This window comes from Colletotrichum truncatum, assembly GCF_014235925.2.
Source record: "Colletotrichum truncatum strain CMES1059 chromosome Unknown Contig_0002, whole genome shotgun sequence".
Lineage (NCBI taxonomy): Eukaryota > Fungi > Ascomycota > Sordariomycetes > Glomerellales > Glomerellaceae > Colletotrichum > Colletotrichum truncatum.
Window position 1 is genome coordinate 6,023,436 of NW_027222399.1, and position 16,032 is coordinate 6,039,467.

Here is a 16,032-nt window from a genome sequence, read left to right on the forward strand (position 1 = left end):
CACGGACCAAAAACAGGGCGGACATAAAGCTCCGACTCATGGCAAGGCGAATGGTTATTCATCAAATACCGGAAATCTAGATACGGATCGCGGAATTTGTCCGACCGGTAGTAAGCAAGCAAGGCATTGCCTTGTACCCCTGGTGGGAGACTTTCCGAATTGGTTGAGAATGGCTTAAGGAGGCTACGATGATGACTTTGCGATGACCACAAAGGTCAGGTTTTGTTTTTTTGGTTTTTTTGAGGGTGACAGTTCTTTCTGCTGTTGTAATTTTTGATGCCATCAAGTATTCGGACAGTTAGGTATTCCGACAATGAACAAATGAGAATCTCCACATTGGACTTACACTTCTGACCGAGAAACGCAACTGTGTATCATAAAAGAAGCGAAGAATGGCTTCTTCCCTTTCGGTAAAGCCGTTCCGAGTTGAGTAGCTTCTCCGCAGCAGCGGCATGGTAGCATGGAGCCGACAAGCTCGCCCAGTACTTCTGACATACACCTGCGCCTGTCGTATATCTACAGGGCACATCAGCTTGGCAGCATTTAAGTTCAATCCGGACCAGCGTCGGGAACAACACCCCTATACCAAGTGCCAATGAACTCCCAAACGACAGGCTAGGGCGCCCTGCATCCACCCGTACCCGCACCTCACATCCGACAGTAGAACCTCAAGTTGCACGTGTGCCTGCCTTGTGCGGGCGGATCAAACGGAAAGAGCGCGCGAGCAAGAGGACCAGGGGCAATGGGATTGTGGGAATGAGGTTTCTGTCGGCGGCGCTTGTAGAACAGGGTCGAATCCTGCGCCGACTGCGGATGCAACCTCACCCACAGGATAGCTCCTCCCGGGGGCGGGATACCTGTCATGGGTGTACTGCATGAGCAGAAGAAGCATGGCCGTAGGGGTTTGTTGAGGGAGAAAAAGAGAGAAAGAAATGGAGGAGGGGGGGGGGATGGTGTTAGTTAGTTAGTGTGTGTATGTGTGTGCGTGTGTTACTAGGACCGTATTCCGGCCCATCGTCTCACTCTGTTCTGTGTGGGCGCTCTCCAACCACCACCACCATCACCGCTGCTTCCCCTCTCTTCTGGACATGCCGAAGCTTTGGCGTAGGGGGAGGGGAAGAAAAAGGATAGCACGTGGAGACGCAGGCTTAATGAGCACAAAGCAGAGCCCGACGGACGATTGGGGGGGACGGAGGTAGGGATGCCTTGGATGAGCGGTGCGTGTGGTATGCGGCGAAACTCTGACAATCAGTCCATCTGTTGTGTTATCTCTACGTCTAGCTAAACCCAAACCCGGAATTTCCCCTCACAACGACGAGGGGGGCAAAAGCTCGCTCCGTCCATTAAGAGTCATCACGAGACTTGCCGTGCTTGCCATGTACTTCACTAGTCGCATGTGTAACTGTTGGCCCTTGCTCATCCAGGTTTGTTTCGTAGACATACCACTCTCCCGTCCCCTCTTTTCTCTCATCCCCTTCTGCTGTCCGCCAAGGTGGTATCGACTCGGCATAGAAAGGGAAAGGGGGAGGGGAGGGGGACGAAGGAAAACGCACCCCCATGTCTAGATGCTTGGGTGAAAGGGTGCTTGTTGATGGATGGGGAAGTGGGTGGGAGGCGAGGGGATCTGCAGTCTACCCTCCCCATGTTTCCAAGGCCACTTACCGGTTGCAGCGATCAATCAACCAATGGCACGTCCCGGAACCGGGGACCGACTTGCTTGAATCGTCCCAAGCGAGAGAAGCTCAACGACCGACGCACGTAAGAATATAGTAATTCATCAATTATCAGGGTGACAACCTTCAAGTTCGCAGTTAGAGAGTATTATCCGAGAGGAACTCGGACACCATGGGCAACACATGCACTGTCGTTGGCCTTTAGAGAAGGCAAACATGCTATTACAAAGGGTATATTCTTGATGAGTTATCCTAATCCTCTCCGCTAGTCCACGCTCCATACCGTCTTTGATGCATCATGAGTTGGTTGCCCCTCAGTTTATCCTTCTGTAACACTGCGACGCGGTGAATCGATATGACAGCCTTAGGCCAGGTCTTCGGCCGGCCAGCCGATGTAGCTGACTCAGGTATTTCGCGCATAGCACAGGCCGCCTTGATCATGCCTGCCGGTGCCCGCCGGTGAGGGTTGTTGATGTAATGTGCAGCCCCGGCTGTCTGGTGCTGGCGCTGCTCTCTGGGCGTCGTATCGCGTTTATACTGAAACCTCAGCATCTCATCCCTGGGTAGTAGGGGACACTCGCTTTGGAGACGGTTACCGTAACGCCAAATCGGGCATTCGTCATTCACCCCACTGAATCGTGGTAGCGGACCTTGCGGTTCCCTTTCGAGCTCTGCTGAATCCCTAGGGTATTGATCCGTCCGTGCTGTTTGTACTCCATCTCCTCAACTTATTCCACATCGCCCTCTAGTTAAGGATCTGTCTGGCGCCCTCTTTGCCCAGTACTCCTCGCTCCTTCGGCTTAGGGCTGTGTCCTCTACCCTTCTTGCCTCTGAAAAAACTGAATACGCCTCCTGAGCTTTCGGTTTTGCCGTCGTTAACAGCGTTCGCGTCGGTGGGAAGTGTAGCGTCTTGTCGGGCTAGGTCTGACCAGCTGCCACCTCCATCAAGTGTGACCTGCATTCCGCCAGTCGGGCTGGTGACCCTCTTTCCAGCTGCAACTGGAGGCGCCGCTCTCTGATTAGAGTACTCGCTGGGGTAATGTGGTATCGGGGGTGGCTTCGAGACTGGTCGTCGTGGTACACCACTGTGACTGCTGCCCGGTCGCCTTTCCAGACTCGAGCTCTTACGTAGCGGTGCTGAAAGTGGGGCGTTTCTCGGGACCCCTCCATTGGTAGCCATCGCGGCTGGTGTCGCCTCGTCGGTGGTCAAGGCCTGTGGCTGAGTATTAAGTGATAATTGACTCGCAAGTTCGCCGTTGGGGAAGCCGGTCTCTTCGCCTTGGCCAGTAATTCTACAGCTGTTAGTGTCTGGAGAGAAAATTTGCGGGTTGATACGGCCATACTTCTTGTACGCAGCTAGTGTATAATCAAACGGCCGGAATTCGTTTTCAATCATGCGGTAAAGCTCGTCTTCCCGGATCTCCTTCTCCGAAGCGTCCTCCTTTAACCGTTCGCGAGGCTTTTGACGTCTGGCTCTCGCTTCGAGAGGGGCTTCCTCCAAAAGAAGCTCTTCGAGATCGTATGTGGCGTCAAAATTGGTCTTGTCAGCCGCCGGGACAAACACCGGCTCGATTTGTTTCCGTTCCAACGCCTCGAAGTCAATCATCATGAAAAATTCGTGCTTAGTGAAACTCTCCCACGTAGCACCCATTCGCGTATCGCGGTTCGGGTTTAATGCGTCTCTGATTGCGTACAAGCATGGGAGGGTAACAGCCGGCTGGGTGACGGGGTATTTAGGGTTTGCGAGTTGAATTTGTTGGCTTAAGGTGCTTTCCGAGTTGCCATCAAATGGCCTCTGAAGTATAAATCAGTCAGAATGCCAACAAGTCGTTTCCCCAAGAAGTCAGCTAACCTTATTGTAGATGCACTCGTAAAACAGAACACCCAAAGACCACCAATCTGCACGAACGTCGTAACCCTTACCGGCGTAAACTTCGGGTGCGAGGTATGCGAGTGTGCCTGATTTACTGGACAGAACTTTGCCAGGAACAATGTCTGAAGCAACGTTCTTGTTCTGTTAGTACGTCGTTTCAGCAATTACTTGTCTCAACTCACGAAGTCGGTCAAATGCACATGGCCATCGGCGTCAAGGAGAACATTATCGGGCTTTACATCGCGGTGGATGATGTTCTGGCTGTGGATGTACCGAAGCGCGCACCCCAGCTCGGCAATCCAGAATCGAACAGCGTCTTCGGTAAACGTCTTTCTTGAGATGTGGAATCGAAGGTCGCCGCCGCTCATCAAATCGACCACCAGATACCTAAAATTTCATCAGTGGGCTGTCTCGTCGAGTAGCAATCACAGGGTCGTCCCACATGTATTCTATGTCCTGAAAACTGTATCGCAAATTGCAAATGAACGGATGATTCACGTGCTCCAGCATCCGACGCTCTCGTATAATATTCCGTACACTCTCGGATCGTACGACTGTTCAAAAAGCCAATATCAGCATGGAAGTGATCTAATGTTTCGTCCAGCTCGCCCCTGAAGCCGTAGGCGATGTCGTGGAACGAGGCGGTGTATGTGTACCTTCATCTTTCCGGATGTACTTCAAAGCGAAGGATAGGTTCGTATCTTTCCTCTCGACGATGCGGACCTTGCCGAAAGCACCTCTACCGACTACCCGTAGCAGACGGAAGTGGTTGAGGTTGACTGCAGAGATGAAGGAAGTTGGTTAGCTTGGCGTTCATCGGGTGGTGGTGGGGAGAGGCGGCAGCGTTGTGCAGCAAGGCCAGGCGGAGGCGGCGGCGGTGCCGCGCTGTGCATTCAGTTACGGGAGGAACTGCAAGACATACCTTCGCCATCCAAATCGATGGGTTTGCCCTGGCTGTTGCCCATTGCGACGTGCAGTCGTCTTCAATGGCTCTCACGTCTGCACTGATTGGATCTAAGGAAGACAGTGTCGTCTCGAGCGCACCATGATCCAGACAGGTCGACGGTTTTTTTTTTGGGATGAAGGTGCCGCAGAGTTGGAATTGGGGCAAAACGAGAGCAAAAGGCAAAGAGCGGAGCGAGAAAGAGAGACAGAGCCAGCGAAAGAGCAGATGGAGGCAGATAGATAGGAGTGGAGTCTGCCACAGTCAGCTGGCACGGGGTGACAGGGGGATGGAGGGCCAGTTGCTTCGAATGATGGTCTCAAAATCGGGGACTTGGTGGTACTGTGGTGGAGGGGGAGGAGTGAGGGAGGAGACTACTGAGAACACTGAGAAGAGAGGGGGGTGGATGGGGGAAGTCCAAGGGACAGGCAGTACCGACACAGGCCAGCGGTCGACGGGAGTGATAAGTACAGGGCCGGACAAGGCAGAACAGACACAGGGCAGAGCGGAGGCGGAAGACGACGAGAGTAACGGAAAAAAGAAGGGATGTGCTACTTTTTGTCTTTTTCCTTGTTTCGGAGACCAGGGCTAATTGGACAGAGCAAGGAGGGAAAAAAAAAGGAGAGAGATGCAATTGTTCGCCTCTTCCTCTCCGTCTGTCTGTCTCCAGGGGAAGAAAGGCAACAAGGCCGGGCCACACCAAGCAAGCAAGCAAGCAGACAGGAAAGCAAACAAACAAGCACAACGTCGTCGTCGTCGTCGTCGTCTTCGTCTTCAAAGTGCGTCGAGGTCGAGTAAGGTCCTGTACATGATCGAGATACGAAGCAGCGTACCAGGCTAAAGCGAAGAGTGGCTAGGACTGAAAGACAGGCAGTCAATGTTACAATGGGAGACATTTCCGTAGGTATCTCATGTACCGACGTCGCGGCGATAAGGTACTTTAAGTCTGCTTCACTGTCCTAAGAACTAAGAACGGGTGAGACAAGCCGCTACCATGGCGTATGAGCCATGCCCTTTTAAACACCAAGGCTTAGTATTATGGGCAGACCACTGAAGCCAGTGTGGTATATTCCGCATCGCCCAAAATCCGTTGACGCCAGCAAAAGAATCACTTTCCTCGATACGTGAGCAACAGTCGGTCTGCATCGCCAAGTAGGATATCTCAAATGTTACTCTCATGGCGCCGAGGTCACCTGTGGCCTAATACTTTGTCGGGATGGAGGCTGGATCTGTCGGTAATGTAGGTAGGGAAGGCTAGGTTGGTCTAGCGCGTGCTTGTTGCTGCCCGCTGCTGCACCAGATACCAATACGGTGGGCAGCATTGCGGTCTGCTGTGCATTGGTGCGCAATAAGCGGTAAGGTGCCGTATGGTCAGGTACTGTGTGCCGTCTCCCACGTTGCCTTGTGGTGGGTGGCGGGTTGTTTGTGTTGTGGCAGGGGGAGTGCAAATGTAAGTGGGAGTGGGAGCGAGAGTGGGAACAGACAGGCTTGTGCAACGAAGCAGGGATCAGAGGGTCACCAATTGCGAAGGGGTTGCTGGATTATGGATAATGCTAGCAGGCAACGAAGCAACTTAAACCCGGCCTGGCATCCCTAACCTGCAGGCCGGCCGTCGATACCCTGTTGAGCGTTCTCTTATTTTCTTTTTTGCCTGGCTGCGGGAAAAGGTTAGCCTCCTGTCCCCAGACCATTCAGGAATGCATGTAGAAACCGAAAGCCGATGGGAAAAGAAACCAACAATAATGAGCAACAGAGACAGCCGCCAGCAACAAATTGACTGGATAGATGCAGCAAGACCGTGCAAGGCCGCAGCGTGCAGAGACAAAGAGGCATCAGGTTTCAGATGATCTGGTCGAGAAGTCTTCCAAAGAGGGTTAGGCCTCGTGTTGAATTCAAGTGCCCTTCCCTCATGGCAAGGTACGAAGCAAGCGTACGACGAGGCCTGGGTCTGGAATGAACGTCAAGGGTCTCGGCGAGCCAAGATGCCATTCCTTGTACGGAATCCAACAGGGCAAATGATGGGCTGGAGGCAAATGATGGTTCCTCTGGCTAGGAAGCCGCAGACCGTGGCTTGATCAAGACTTCGCCAGGGGCAAATCTCGTGGCATTTGGAGTTTCCGTTGGTGCATGTCAAAATGCCATCGAGCAAGCCACAGATAAGTGCAGAACGAACTAGCGAGGCTGTGCACCTTTCTTTTCTGCTTGTTGTCATCATCCCAGGTCGGCTCGGTGCTCTTACCCCATTTAAACCGCTGTGTCATGAATACAGAATCACCTTGTCCATGATTCTAGGGTCACAAGATTGTGAAAGTGAGAGAATCTTTTCAGGGCCAGAAAAGAAGAAAAGGGCGGCTGAGAAAAACAAGTAAACAATTTGCCAAGTTGGGTGTGGGATATTGGAGAGTCCGAGCATACTATGAGTGTGCCATCATCAAGGTACCTTCAAGGCTGGAAATGGGGTCGGGTTGTGGGTGTCGTCGGAGTACTCACTGCAAGGCAACAAGACCCAATTTCGGGAAATGTGTTCACTCTACCGGCGCGGTCGGTTTAGTTTGGTGGTGCAAGTAGCGGCTCCAGAGTGTCGCGATGGGGAGGTGTCTCCATGTACCATACCTTCTTCCCTCATTTGTGGGCTGAGGGACGTGCACCGAGGTGAAATTGGCCGTACTTTCCAGGATGATGCTGAGCATCCGCCCAATAGTGGTTATGATGAGCGGTTCAGATGCGCTTGCTCCATTGCTTCAATTGTAATTGCAAATACAAACCGTGCCAAAAGCCATTTGTCTGCTAGGCATCTTTACAACTTATTAAGAGGATTTTTTTTTCCCCTTCCCAGAAGCAAGACGCATTTGATAGCAAGGGAATCTATAATATTGACTTCTGATCGTCTAGTTTGCCATTCGTCCACCATACACTTCTATTCAACAGTCTAGGCCAGCTACAGACCGGTCAGTTGCTTAACTCAGTCAAGCACTGCGACTCAGTTAGCTGCAACACCAAACAATCACAAGCAGGGAAGCATGTTCAACTTGGCTAGTTCCTCGCAGAGAATAGAAACCGTCTAAATCTAGGCTCTAAACTGCTCATCACTACTATTTGGAAACCCAAGGGATTAGGGACCAAACTTTCCCAGTGTTACTCAGGTCGAGGGCACTATCCGACCATCGGAAGAAGCCAAATCCCCTCTCCATTCTGGAGCAAGGGAAAAGCCGGTGGCAAAACGGGCAAAATACCTTGAGTGCAGCGGCGTTCTGATTCAAGAAGCCATAATACTTGCGGCCACGAGGTAAACTGCCCCCAACCCTTTCCAAGTTTGGAACACATCTATGTCTAGTGGTTTGCAGAGGCCGACAGCAAACACTCCAGTTACTGCAACGCGGATTCTCCAAATTATTCCTAAGGTGGTTGTGCCGGCCGCCTGCGACAAAGCAGCCCGTTATCGTAGCTTCCGAGTAGCATCTACTACGTATGGAGTTATCGGCTGTCGCAGACCAAGTCAAGACCACAAGTCATTGTTGGTTCAATGTCAAGCCACCAGGAATTCGGATGTAGGCTTAGATGCTGGGTGACCTGTATCACGGCATCGGTGCCATGCTACTCCGCGATGGCCCACTGTGGGACGCGAACATGCCGCTGACAGTCACGAACCTTGGAAGCTTGGAAGCTTGGAAGCTTGGAAGCTCAGTATCGTTTTAATAATCGCAACACGTAACATCATTTGTTCTGCAAATGGGCGACGTATTATGGTGTGACTGGGTTCAGCAATATATCAAACAGACGACGCAAGTGGCAGTAAGTTAATGTGGTATCCCTGCCAACCACGTGCGACGAGTGTGATGCTGTGACTCGGTATCACTCGTCGCTCTGTGACACCCTTCACGACCAACCATACCGTCAAGAGCGATGGTGTCTACTCCCATCTTGTGATCATCAGGTTCACCTCCAGCGTCCTATTAAACTCCATGGATATCTCGTCGGAAACGGCTAACTATCCTATGCTTAGACACCTACACTATGTCGCCCAGGGAAATAGATCCACACTATTCCGACTCGTGGGTCGAGCTAGCCATGCAAGAAATGTCTTCTTTGGCGTGTTTGGAGGCTCCACGGATATGGGGGCTATGTCGCTGAAATGAGGCCCAGTCTAATAGGTCCATTGGACACCCGCCGGAGGGGGCGTTCGAGAGATAGCTTCTCCCCCGGAGAAACAAGTTGAGGTTCTCAACGAGGCTTTTCCCATCTCTCACTGTGCTTTAGATGTGTCAGGACCGCCCCTGCCATGCTGTACACAGAGATGGCTTGCGCCGCCACCCCCGCCAGTAACGGACGGCGGCCATCCCGCCTGACAATGAAGCACAGGGCTGGGCCAATCCAAGACACGGAGCCCATGTGGAACGACAATACATGCAGTCTTCTGGAAAGATTCTGCCCCTTAGATTCATGCCGTCCCAGATTAGCGATTCGTCTCTTTCCCGTCCACCCTCCACTATGCCACGCGGGACCCAACAAGACCCTGCACGAACGTCAGCCAACTCGAGACACTGCTGCAGAGGAAACCGCTGTCGGAGCAAGAAACGAAAAAGGCAGTCTTCCGTTCAACGCCACGCTCCGTCATGCATTACAAACCAGACGCAGGCTGCGACGTTTACAATTAGTAGAGTAAGCCACATCTCCCTCGGGGAATGCCTAAAATAGTCGATTCGTGTGGTTGATGATCACATATGCAGAGAAGTTCAACCATGAATCATCCCACGAACAAACGGCCAACAACACCGTGTTCCGTCGGACCCCAGTAAGATCATCCCAAATCTGCACGTTCGTTTCAGAAGCTCAATTGGAAGAACTCAGGAGCACATCAGCTCGCATCTTACATCGGTCATCTCCGTCAAACATAACACCTAATCCCTCATTGACCCCTTTTTAACATTTGACAGCTAATGACACACTGGCAGCGCGTCTCGTACACGCGACTCACTCCGATACTCTCCACCAATGATTGTGTTGTGGGCTATCTGTCCAGGCTCCTTTGGCCTACGTTGCTGATCCCGCAGATCGCATTCAAACCCAAAACACGACTGCCGCGACAGTCGGTCCTGCCGCCCTAGGTACTAGTAGTTTGGCAGGCTCCAATTTTAGGGGGGCCACATGCCTCAGTAAAGTGTTAGCCCCGCCGGTTTTTAGGGTAGCATTTAGCTTGACGTCTCGACGCGCCCACCAGGAGCCTCATTTTAACCTCTCTCATTTCTTAATATACTTAAAGCTTGGTCACCTTCCGTATTTGAGACAGGCACTGCGGCTGCCAACCACATAGCTAACGGCATATGAAGACTGGTATGAAGAGGTTACAAAAGCCCATGTCGGGTATCAATTCACCGCTATACCATAACTGCTTCACGCAGTGAAAGTAGCAAATTGGGACGGATGTGCAAGTTGAACTGTCGGCTGCAACAGAAGCAGGAATGAACAGCGTTCTCTGAGAGCAGCATAGCGGGGTTGGTCATCGTGGCCGGTCGACCAGACTCCCTTTCTCGTACCGAGGCAGCTTATGGCGCCATGCTGATCCTGGGCTCGCATTCCAGCAGCAACCACACTCTCATTGCTTATTTGCCCAATTCCTTGGGTGGACCAATGCCTCGACCTCGAAATCTGATCCCTAAACACTGAAAGGCAGACTGTTTACGCCTGGAAAAATTGCAGGACATTGCAACATTCTTAGAGCTTCTCCAAGCTGCTATAATGACTTGAGCGATAGTATTTCAGAGGGACGGTTACGACCAGACCACCGTACTGGCCAGCACCGGTAACCCATTCCCTGTGCCACACCATTGCATTGCGCCTGAGCAGGTTAGTGAGGCTCATAACGCACGTCTAATTTCAATTCGTATGCCAGGTCACTAACAAGTTGCCATGCCGTGTTCTGTAAACCCGAAACGCCAGTACCGCCGCTGTGCCGCCTCCTGGTTTTAATGAGTCAAATGCGCACGAGACATCGTGAGCGCTCGTAGGATCTGAGGGGGCATCGATATCATTACCGAGGGAGGGCACAAAAGTCCGTTGCTGGCTTTGCCGCACCATCAAACAAAGCAGCAAAGGACATTGTCTCCTATTTTATCTGGTAGCCTACAAACCAGTTTTTCGACTCATTAGCCTTCGGAGATGGCAAGGCGGCTACTCCGCGCCACCATCTAAGCATTATGAACCAAGTAAGGCTAATTTCACATGTTGCCCTAGTTGAAGACAAGCTCAATCAAGGCAACAGATGGATTTGGCGCAGAATGTAGGACAACTGCCGTCAGCTGCACCATGGCATTATGCCATCTTAACCCAAATTTCCGACACGGTCCCTTACGATGGACCTTGACATGCTATGGCTTGGAGGTCCTGACAAAGGACTTCCAAATTCACCTTCAGAGGCCGCGAATCTTGCCTTCACCCGGAGTGTTCAATGAAGCAAGAGCCTTAGTTTGCCTGAACAGCATGAAATAGGACTAGTCAGAAGTTGACGGCGTGTTGTACGGCCGATGAAGTTGAGACAGTCTAACAACCTTGGACCTCCATATTGCTGTGTGCGGCGGTCCCTTGATGCCCGGATGCAGCATCCGTCATTGATTGTCCACCAGCAATTGGCCATAACCAATGAAAGGCTGTAGGCCTCGGAATCGTTAAAATAAAAAATCCGCAATTTATTTCTTACCCGCCGCAAGAATAAAATTGTCCAGATGGCAATTGGGAGTATGAGTTCGTTTATGGCCGCTCAACGGGTGACCTGATCAGAATGCAAGCTTACCAGAGGCTGTGGCACAATTTCAAGATTGAAAATAAGTCAAAACTTTGGAAAGTAGTAAACCCATTATCAATAAGCTGCAAGTGATGTGAAAATAAGATGATGACAAACTGGGGTACACCGCAGGCTGCCAGTCGTCCATTGCACGTATGGATGACGTCACGTACCACAACAGAATGAGAGCATTTCGATGATGATGGTGCTCCCCTCCCCGAGGCGTAGTTTTCTATCCTTCTACACAACAACAAAGGAGGCTCTTCAATTCAATCCCAATTGAACTCTCATATTTCAGAGCAACACAGAAAGAAGAAGAAGAAGAAGAAAGACCACACTCGCCAATCTTCCAAGATCCACCTCCATATCAATATGGCATTCCAAGCACTGCGATCCGCCAACCTCAAAGCCGTGAGCTCCCTGAGAGCTCCCGCCATGACACGCACGCTGGCATACACGGCGAGCACACGTTTCGCTTACAAGGACGACCAAGATCGTAATACTCTCAAGCCCGGCAGCACAGAGGGCACCAAGTCGGGACGGGACCAAGACGTAGCAGAAGATTCGGAGGCGTTCAACCCCTCCACAACCCGGCCCGAGACGGAACGGGAATCAGGCGGTTCGGATCTCGAAGTCTCGGGCGCGAACCAGGGTATGTCGAAACCGCAGGGTGATTCTCCGGGCGCCAAGGGTGGCGCAGGAAAAGAGACGAGAAAGGGAGGCAAGAGCGGCGGCGGGAGCAGCCCCAAGGCTGGCAACGTCTGATGGGTATGATGGGGCATTTGTGTCATCCGACAGGACTCAATTGGGGATCGGTGTAGAGTAGGGGGTGTACAGTACCATCAACAGCATCATGGTTGGAGACGGCGTTTGTCTCGATATCAATTGCATCGTTATTGAATATTTCTGAAGGCCTGCTCGTGTGCCTGCGTCCATCGCTGTGAAAGTCAAGGGACTCCGTGGATATCAATGCAACCCCAACTCCAGTCAACTCCAGCACCGCCATCCATACTGCTTTTTTAACTGTCAACAGTTTATTCCTACGCATACAGTCCGTCGGGGTCGTCATTCTCCTCGTCATCCTCCACAACAATCTGCTCCTTCTTCTTAGTCAAGTCCTTACGGCACATGGGACAGCTGCCCTTGCTGCGCAACCACGGGCTCACGCACTCGAGGTCGAAGCGGTGGCTGCTGTGGCACGGCAGCTCAACAATGAGGGGGTATTGATCATCGAGAAATTTTTCGGCGCAGATAGGACACGCTTCATCTTTTCCAAGAGACTTCTTAGGCACACGCTCGAGAGAGTCGAGGTACTCCTGGCTGACGCCGGGGATTTCGGAGGGGGGGCTGGCAATGTCGGCCTCAAGAGACTCAACAAGGGAGGAGAGAAAGCGGGCGTTGTCGTCATTAGGGGCCGTGGAGAAGAGGGTCTGGAACTGCTGTTGGAGAAGGTGGTAAAGGGCCGCGGCGTCGACGGGAGTGGGTGTTGCGTGAGGGTTCGTATGTCTGTGTTGTTGAGGCGATGACGGTGCGGCTTCGGTAGTCAGATTCGCAAGGAAAGAGGTGAACGAGGACATATCGATGCGGCGGGTCCCGGACTGTGTGGAGGGTCCGGGCTTGATATTGTGCTCGACTATTGGGGTATAAGTCAGTACGACAGAGCTCAAAAATTGTATCCTTGGGAGAAGCAATGTAGGATAGTGATTCTTGCAAACCTTCGTATTGGGAAGCCATTGTGGGCTGGGCGACTGATGCTACGACCGTCTAGGCTTCTTGGGGATCACGACACAATAATGGGTGCTGTTGGTGAACGAGGTAGGAGTGCGGTGCGGTCGAGGAGCAGCTTTTGGAGGCAAGGGTGAGGCTGCAATGGTGATGATGTGGCTAGGCAGTCGTGGTGTCGCAAGTTCGGTCAGCGGAGAAAGCCTGAGGTGAGGGGAAGGTCAGGGAAGGAGGGGAAGCTGTTTCTAGCGCAGATTGCAGTATGTCTGCAGGGGTTATTGCAGCACCCCGCACAGGTGTGGCTGCCATTGCTGTCTCCGCCTCACCCTCACCTTCCAACTTCACCTCCAAGTAGCTCACTGAGCGGCCGCTGATGCCGAAAGTCTGTTGCGGAGCAATCTTGATCTCACCCGGCGGATGCATTTCCCACCATCCCAGCTGGTTTCTTGAAATCGGCAATGAACAAATTTTTCTTTTGCCTGCCCTAGTAAATTCTTCAAGTGAGGTAATCCTCGGGAAGACCGAGGTGATATTCCGCTCATGATTCCGCTATGGATCTGTAAGCCAGCGGAGCATCCGCATATCACATCATCGTTTATCGCCGAAAAAGAGAAAAAAATCAAGTGTTAGAAAGAGCGAGAAGGAAAAGACCCTGAGAGGTTGTCATGTATCTGCAGCTAAACCGCAATTTACGTATGGGGCCTGCCTATGAGAAAAGAGTTTCCTAGGAAATACCAGGTTAGCTGCTTCATCCATTTGGGACGAAGAGAGGCGCAAACTGAATAGGTCTGGCGGCGATAAGGCAGCATCACAATCCGCCGCCGAGTTCTCTGTCTAAGCGGACTTTGCATGGAGTTAGCCAGCTGCTGTGGATTTGTCCCCCTAGCATTTCGTCCCATTTACATGGGACCTCGTTCTCATCACTGTCGGATTCTCTACCGACCGCTATTTGGAAGCCTTGTTGTCGCGTCTCGAAATTGGTTTTTATGTAAAGAGCAAGAAGTCAAAAATTGGTTGGGGAGAAGGCAGAAAATGCTAGTCATGGACGTACGTGCGCAAACTCGTTCGTTCATGCAAGATCTCGTCTCTGCCTTATGACCGATACGCCGCCTCGCGAACCTAAGGTGGACTGGTACCAGCAGTACCTTCGTAAACCTGCCCAGCCAGTGATGTGTAATGGTCAACACCCTACCAGGACCAAGGCATGACATGACAAGATCAGCATCGCCGTTGTGTGTGGGGCATTGCAAGACGTGTGAGACTGTGATAGAAACCCGCTTCGGCCTCCCTGTCTGAGCTTAAAAACTAAGCCATTCCCAATTACTTTCCACCCCCTCCACCCCTGCCTCGTCCTTCGTCCAAGTACAAGTGCAAACCACTGCGAGAGCCTGAAGGAACAAGAGGAAGCACAGGTAGGTTTAGAATCCTCCGCGTCTTTCTCCTGCACCCCCCGTCTCGATCGCTCACACTCAGAATAAGGACACTTTACTCGTCATCCATACACACAGTCCAAGCTTGAATCTTCCCTATCATTCCATCCCCTCTTCTTGCCTCGTCGCACCCCCTCACTGCCTTGTCTCACCAGAGACACACAGACATTGCAGAGGTCATTGGGCAGTAAAGCAGAGGAAAAAGAAGGCGGAGATCCCATAAAGCCCAGCCTCGACGAAATTCTCCCCACAGACATTTGCTCCTGCACGCCTCTTTTCTCTTTTCTCCTCCCTTATCAACCATACACAGACCCGGTCGAAAAAAAAGGGGATCACCGGCAGCTGCAAAACACAGACAATTCCATCTTACCATATACCAGATCGCTGGGTCATCATCGTCGTATCACCTTTCTTGCATATTCCCCCATTGCAAACCTAGCATCCGCTTTAAATCTACTCTGAACGGTTGCTATCATGGCGCATTCAGCCGCAGTCATCGGCTCCACCGGCCTCGTCGGATCTCACCTTTTGTCCAACCTCATCACCTCAGAGGCCTTCGCCACCATAAACACCCTCTCACGCCGCCCGCCCAAGGCTGGTGGCACCACGCTCAAGCCCATCATCGAGGCCGACACCACCGCATGGCCGCCCAAGTTGGCTGCGCTGCAGCCGCCCCCAACTGTCGTCTTCTCCGCCTTGGGCACCACGCGCGCGGCCGCCGGAAGCATCGCCGAGCAGTGGAAGATCGACCATGACCTCAATGTCGAGCTCGTCAAAGCTGCCAAGGCCGCGGGCGCGAAGGCTTTCGTCTTCGTCTCGAGCGCGGGAACCCGCGGTCTCATCGCAGGCCAGGCCCCTTACTCCAAGATGAAGAATGGTGTCGAGGACGCTATCAAAGAGGCCGAGTTCGACCACGGTATCATCCTTAAGCCGGGCATGATTCTCGGCGAGCGCGAGCAGAGTCGTGCCGCCGAGGGCATTTTTCAGACGGCCGTTAGGTCCCTAGGGTACCTCAGCCGCAACGTCCAGGACAGCATTGGTCAGGACGCCGATGTCATTGCCCGCGCGGCCGTGCACGCCGCCATCCTCGTGGAGCAGGGCAAGGCGCCTAAGGGCCTGTGGGTCATTGAAGCCGCCGATATTGTTCGCCTTGGCCGGACGGAGTGGAAGCACGGTGCTTGGCCGCGGTCGTAAGGCGATGAGGCGCTCGGGTCCGAGGCGGTAGAACGTTGTGTAAAATGGCACAGAGGCGCAGACATTCAGCGATGAAAGACCTGCCATCGGCCGAATATGACGCGGTTACCAGAAGATGTTTATATCTGCGAGTGGACGGCGGTTGTCTCGTTTCATGGGTGCTCTTTCACCGTGACAGCGCACTGGCGAGATTGCCCGGGATTAAGAGGTCACAGCAGACAGAGCTGGGTGGGCTGTTTCTCTTTTGTTACTGTGGCACGACGTTTCTATACCCAGTCCCGACAAGGTGAAGTTGTGTTCACTGACGTGTTTGGGCTTGTCCGTCTCGGAGCTGATACGTTGGCTCCGATGTTGTCAGCACCTTGATTTGTGCAGATTCCCTGTCGATACTTTTCTTCGTTATTTTTGAGTCGTTGATA

General features: G+C 52.4%; 4 protein-coding genes across 4 annotated transcripts; 2 read left to right on the forward strand and 2 right to left on the reverse strand.

Moving 5' to 3' along the window:
* Window positions 1–2,418: 2,418 nt before the first annotated feature.
* CTRU02_204597 (uncharacterized protein) lies at window positions 2,419–4,511 on the reverse strand (the record flags this gene model as incomplete). Its single annotated transcript, XM_070204401.1, has 7 exons — window positions 2,419–2,965; window positions 3,017–3,468; window positions 3,526–3,681; window positions 3,729–3,933; window positions 3,989–4,100; window positions 4,203–4,325; window positions 4,469–4,511. 7 exons carry the CDS (start codon window positions 4,509–4,511, stop codon window positions 2,419–2,421), a joined length of 1,638 nt encoding a protein of 545 aa, XP_070062164.1.
* Window positions 4,512–11,639: 7,128 nt separating this feature from the next.
* On the forward strand, window positions 11,640–12,032 carry CTRU02_204599 (uncharacterized protein; the record flags this gene model as incomplete). The annotated part of the gene is made up of 1 exon (XM_036721073.1): window positions 11,640–12,032. The coding sequence occupies one exon, from the start codon at window positions 11,640–11,642 to the stop codon at window positions 12,030–12,032; it is 393 nt and encodes a 130-aa protein (XP_036587056.1).
* A 275-nt stretch (window positions 12,033–12,307) lies between these two features.
* CTRU02_204598 (zinc finger domain-containing RING-type protein) lies at window positions 12,308–13,001 on the reverse strand (the record flags this gene model as incomplete). The annotated part of the gene is made up of 2 exons (XM_036721072.1): window positions 12,308–12,900; window positions 12,983–13,001. The coding sequence occupies 2 exons, from the start codon at window positions 12,999–13,001 to the stop codon at window positions 12,308–12,310; spliced, it is 612 nt and encodes a 203-aa protein (XP_036587057.1).
* Window positions 13,002–14,893: 1,892 nt separating this feature from the next.
* CTRU02_204600 (nad dependent epimerase dehydratase family protein) lies at window positions 14,894–15,613 on the forward strand (the record flags this gene model as incomplete). Its single annotated transcript, XM_036721074.1, has 1 exon — window positions 14,894–15,613. The coding sequence occupies one exon, from the start codon at window positions 14,894–14,896 to the stop codon at window positions 15,611–15,613; it is 720 nt and encodes a 239-aa protein (XP_036587058.1).
* Window positions 15,614–16,032: the final 419 nt, after the last annotated feature.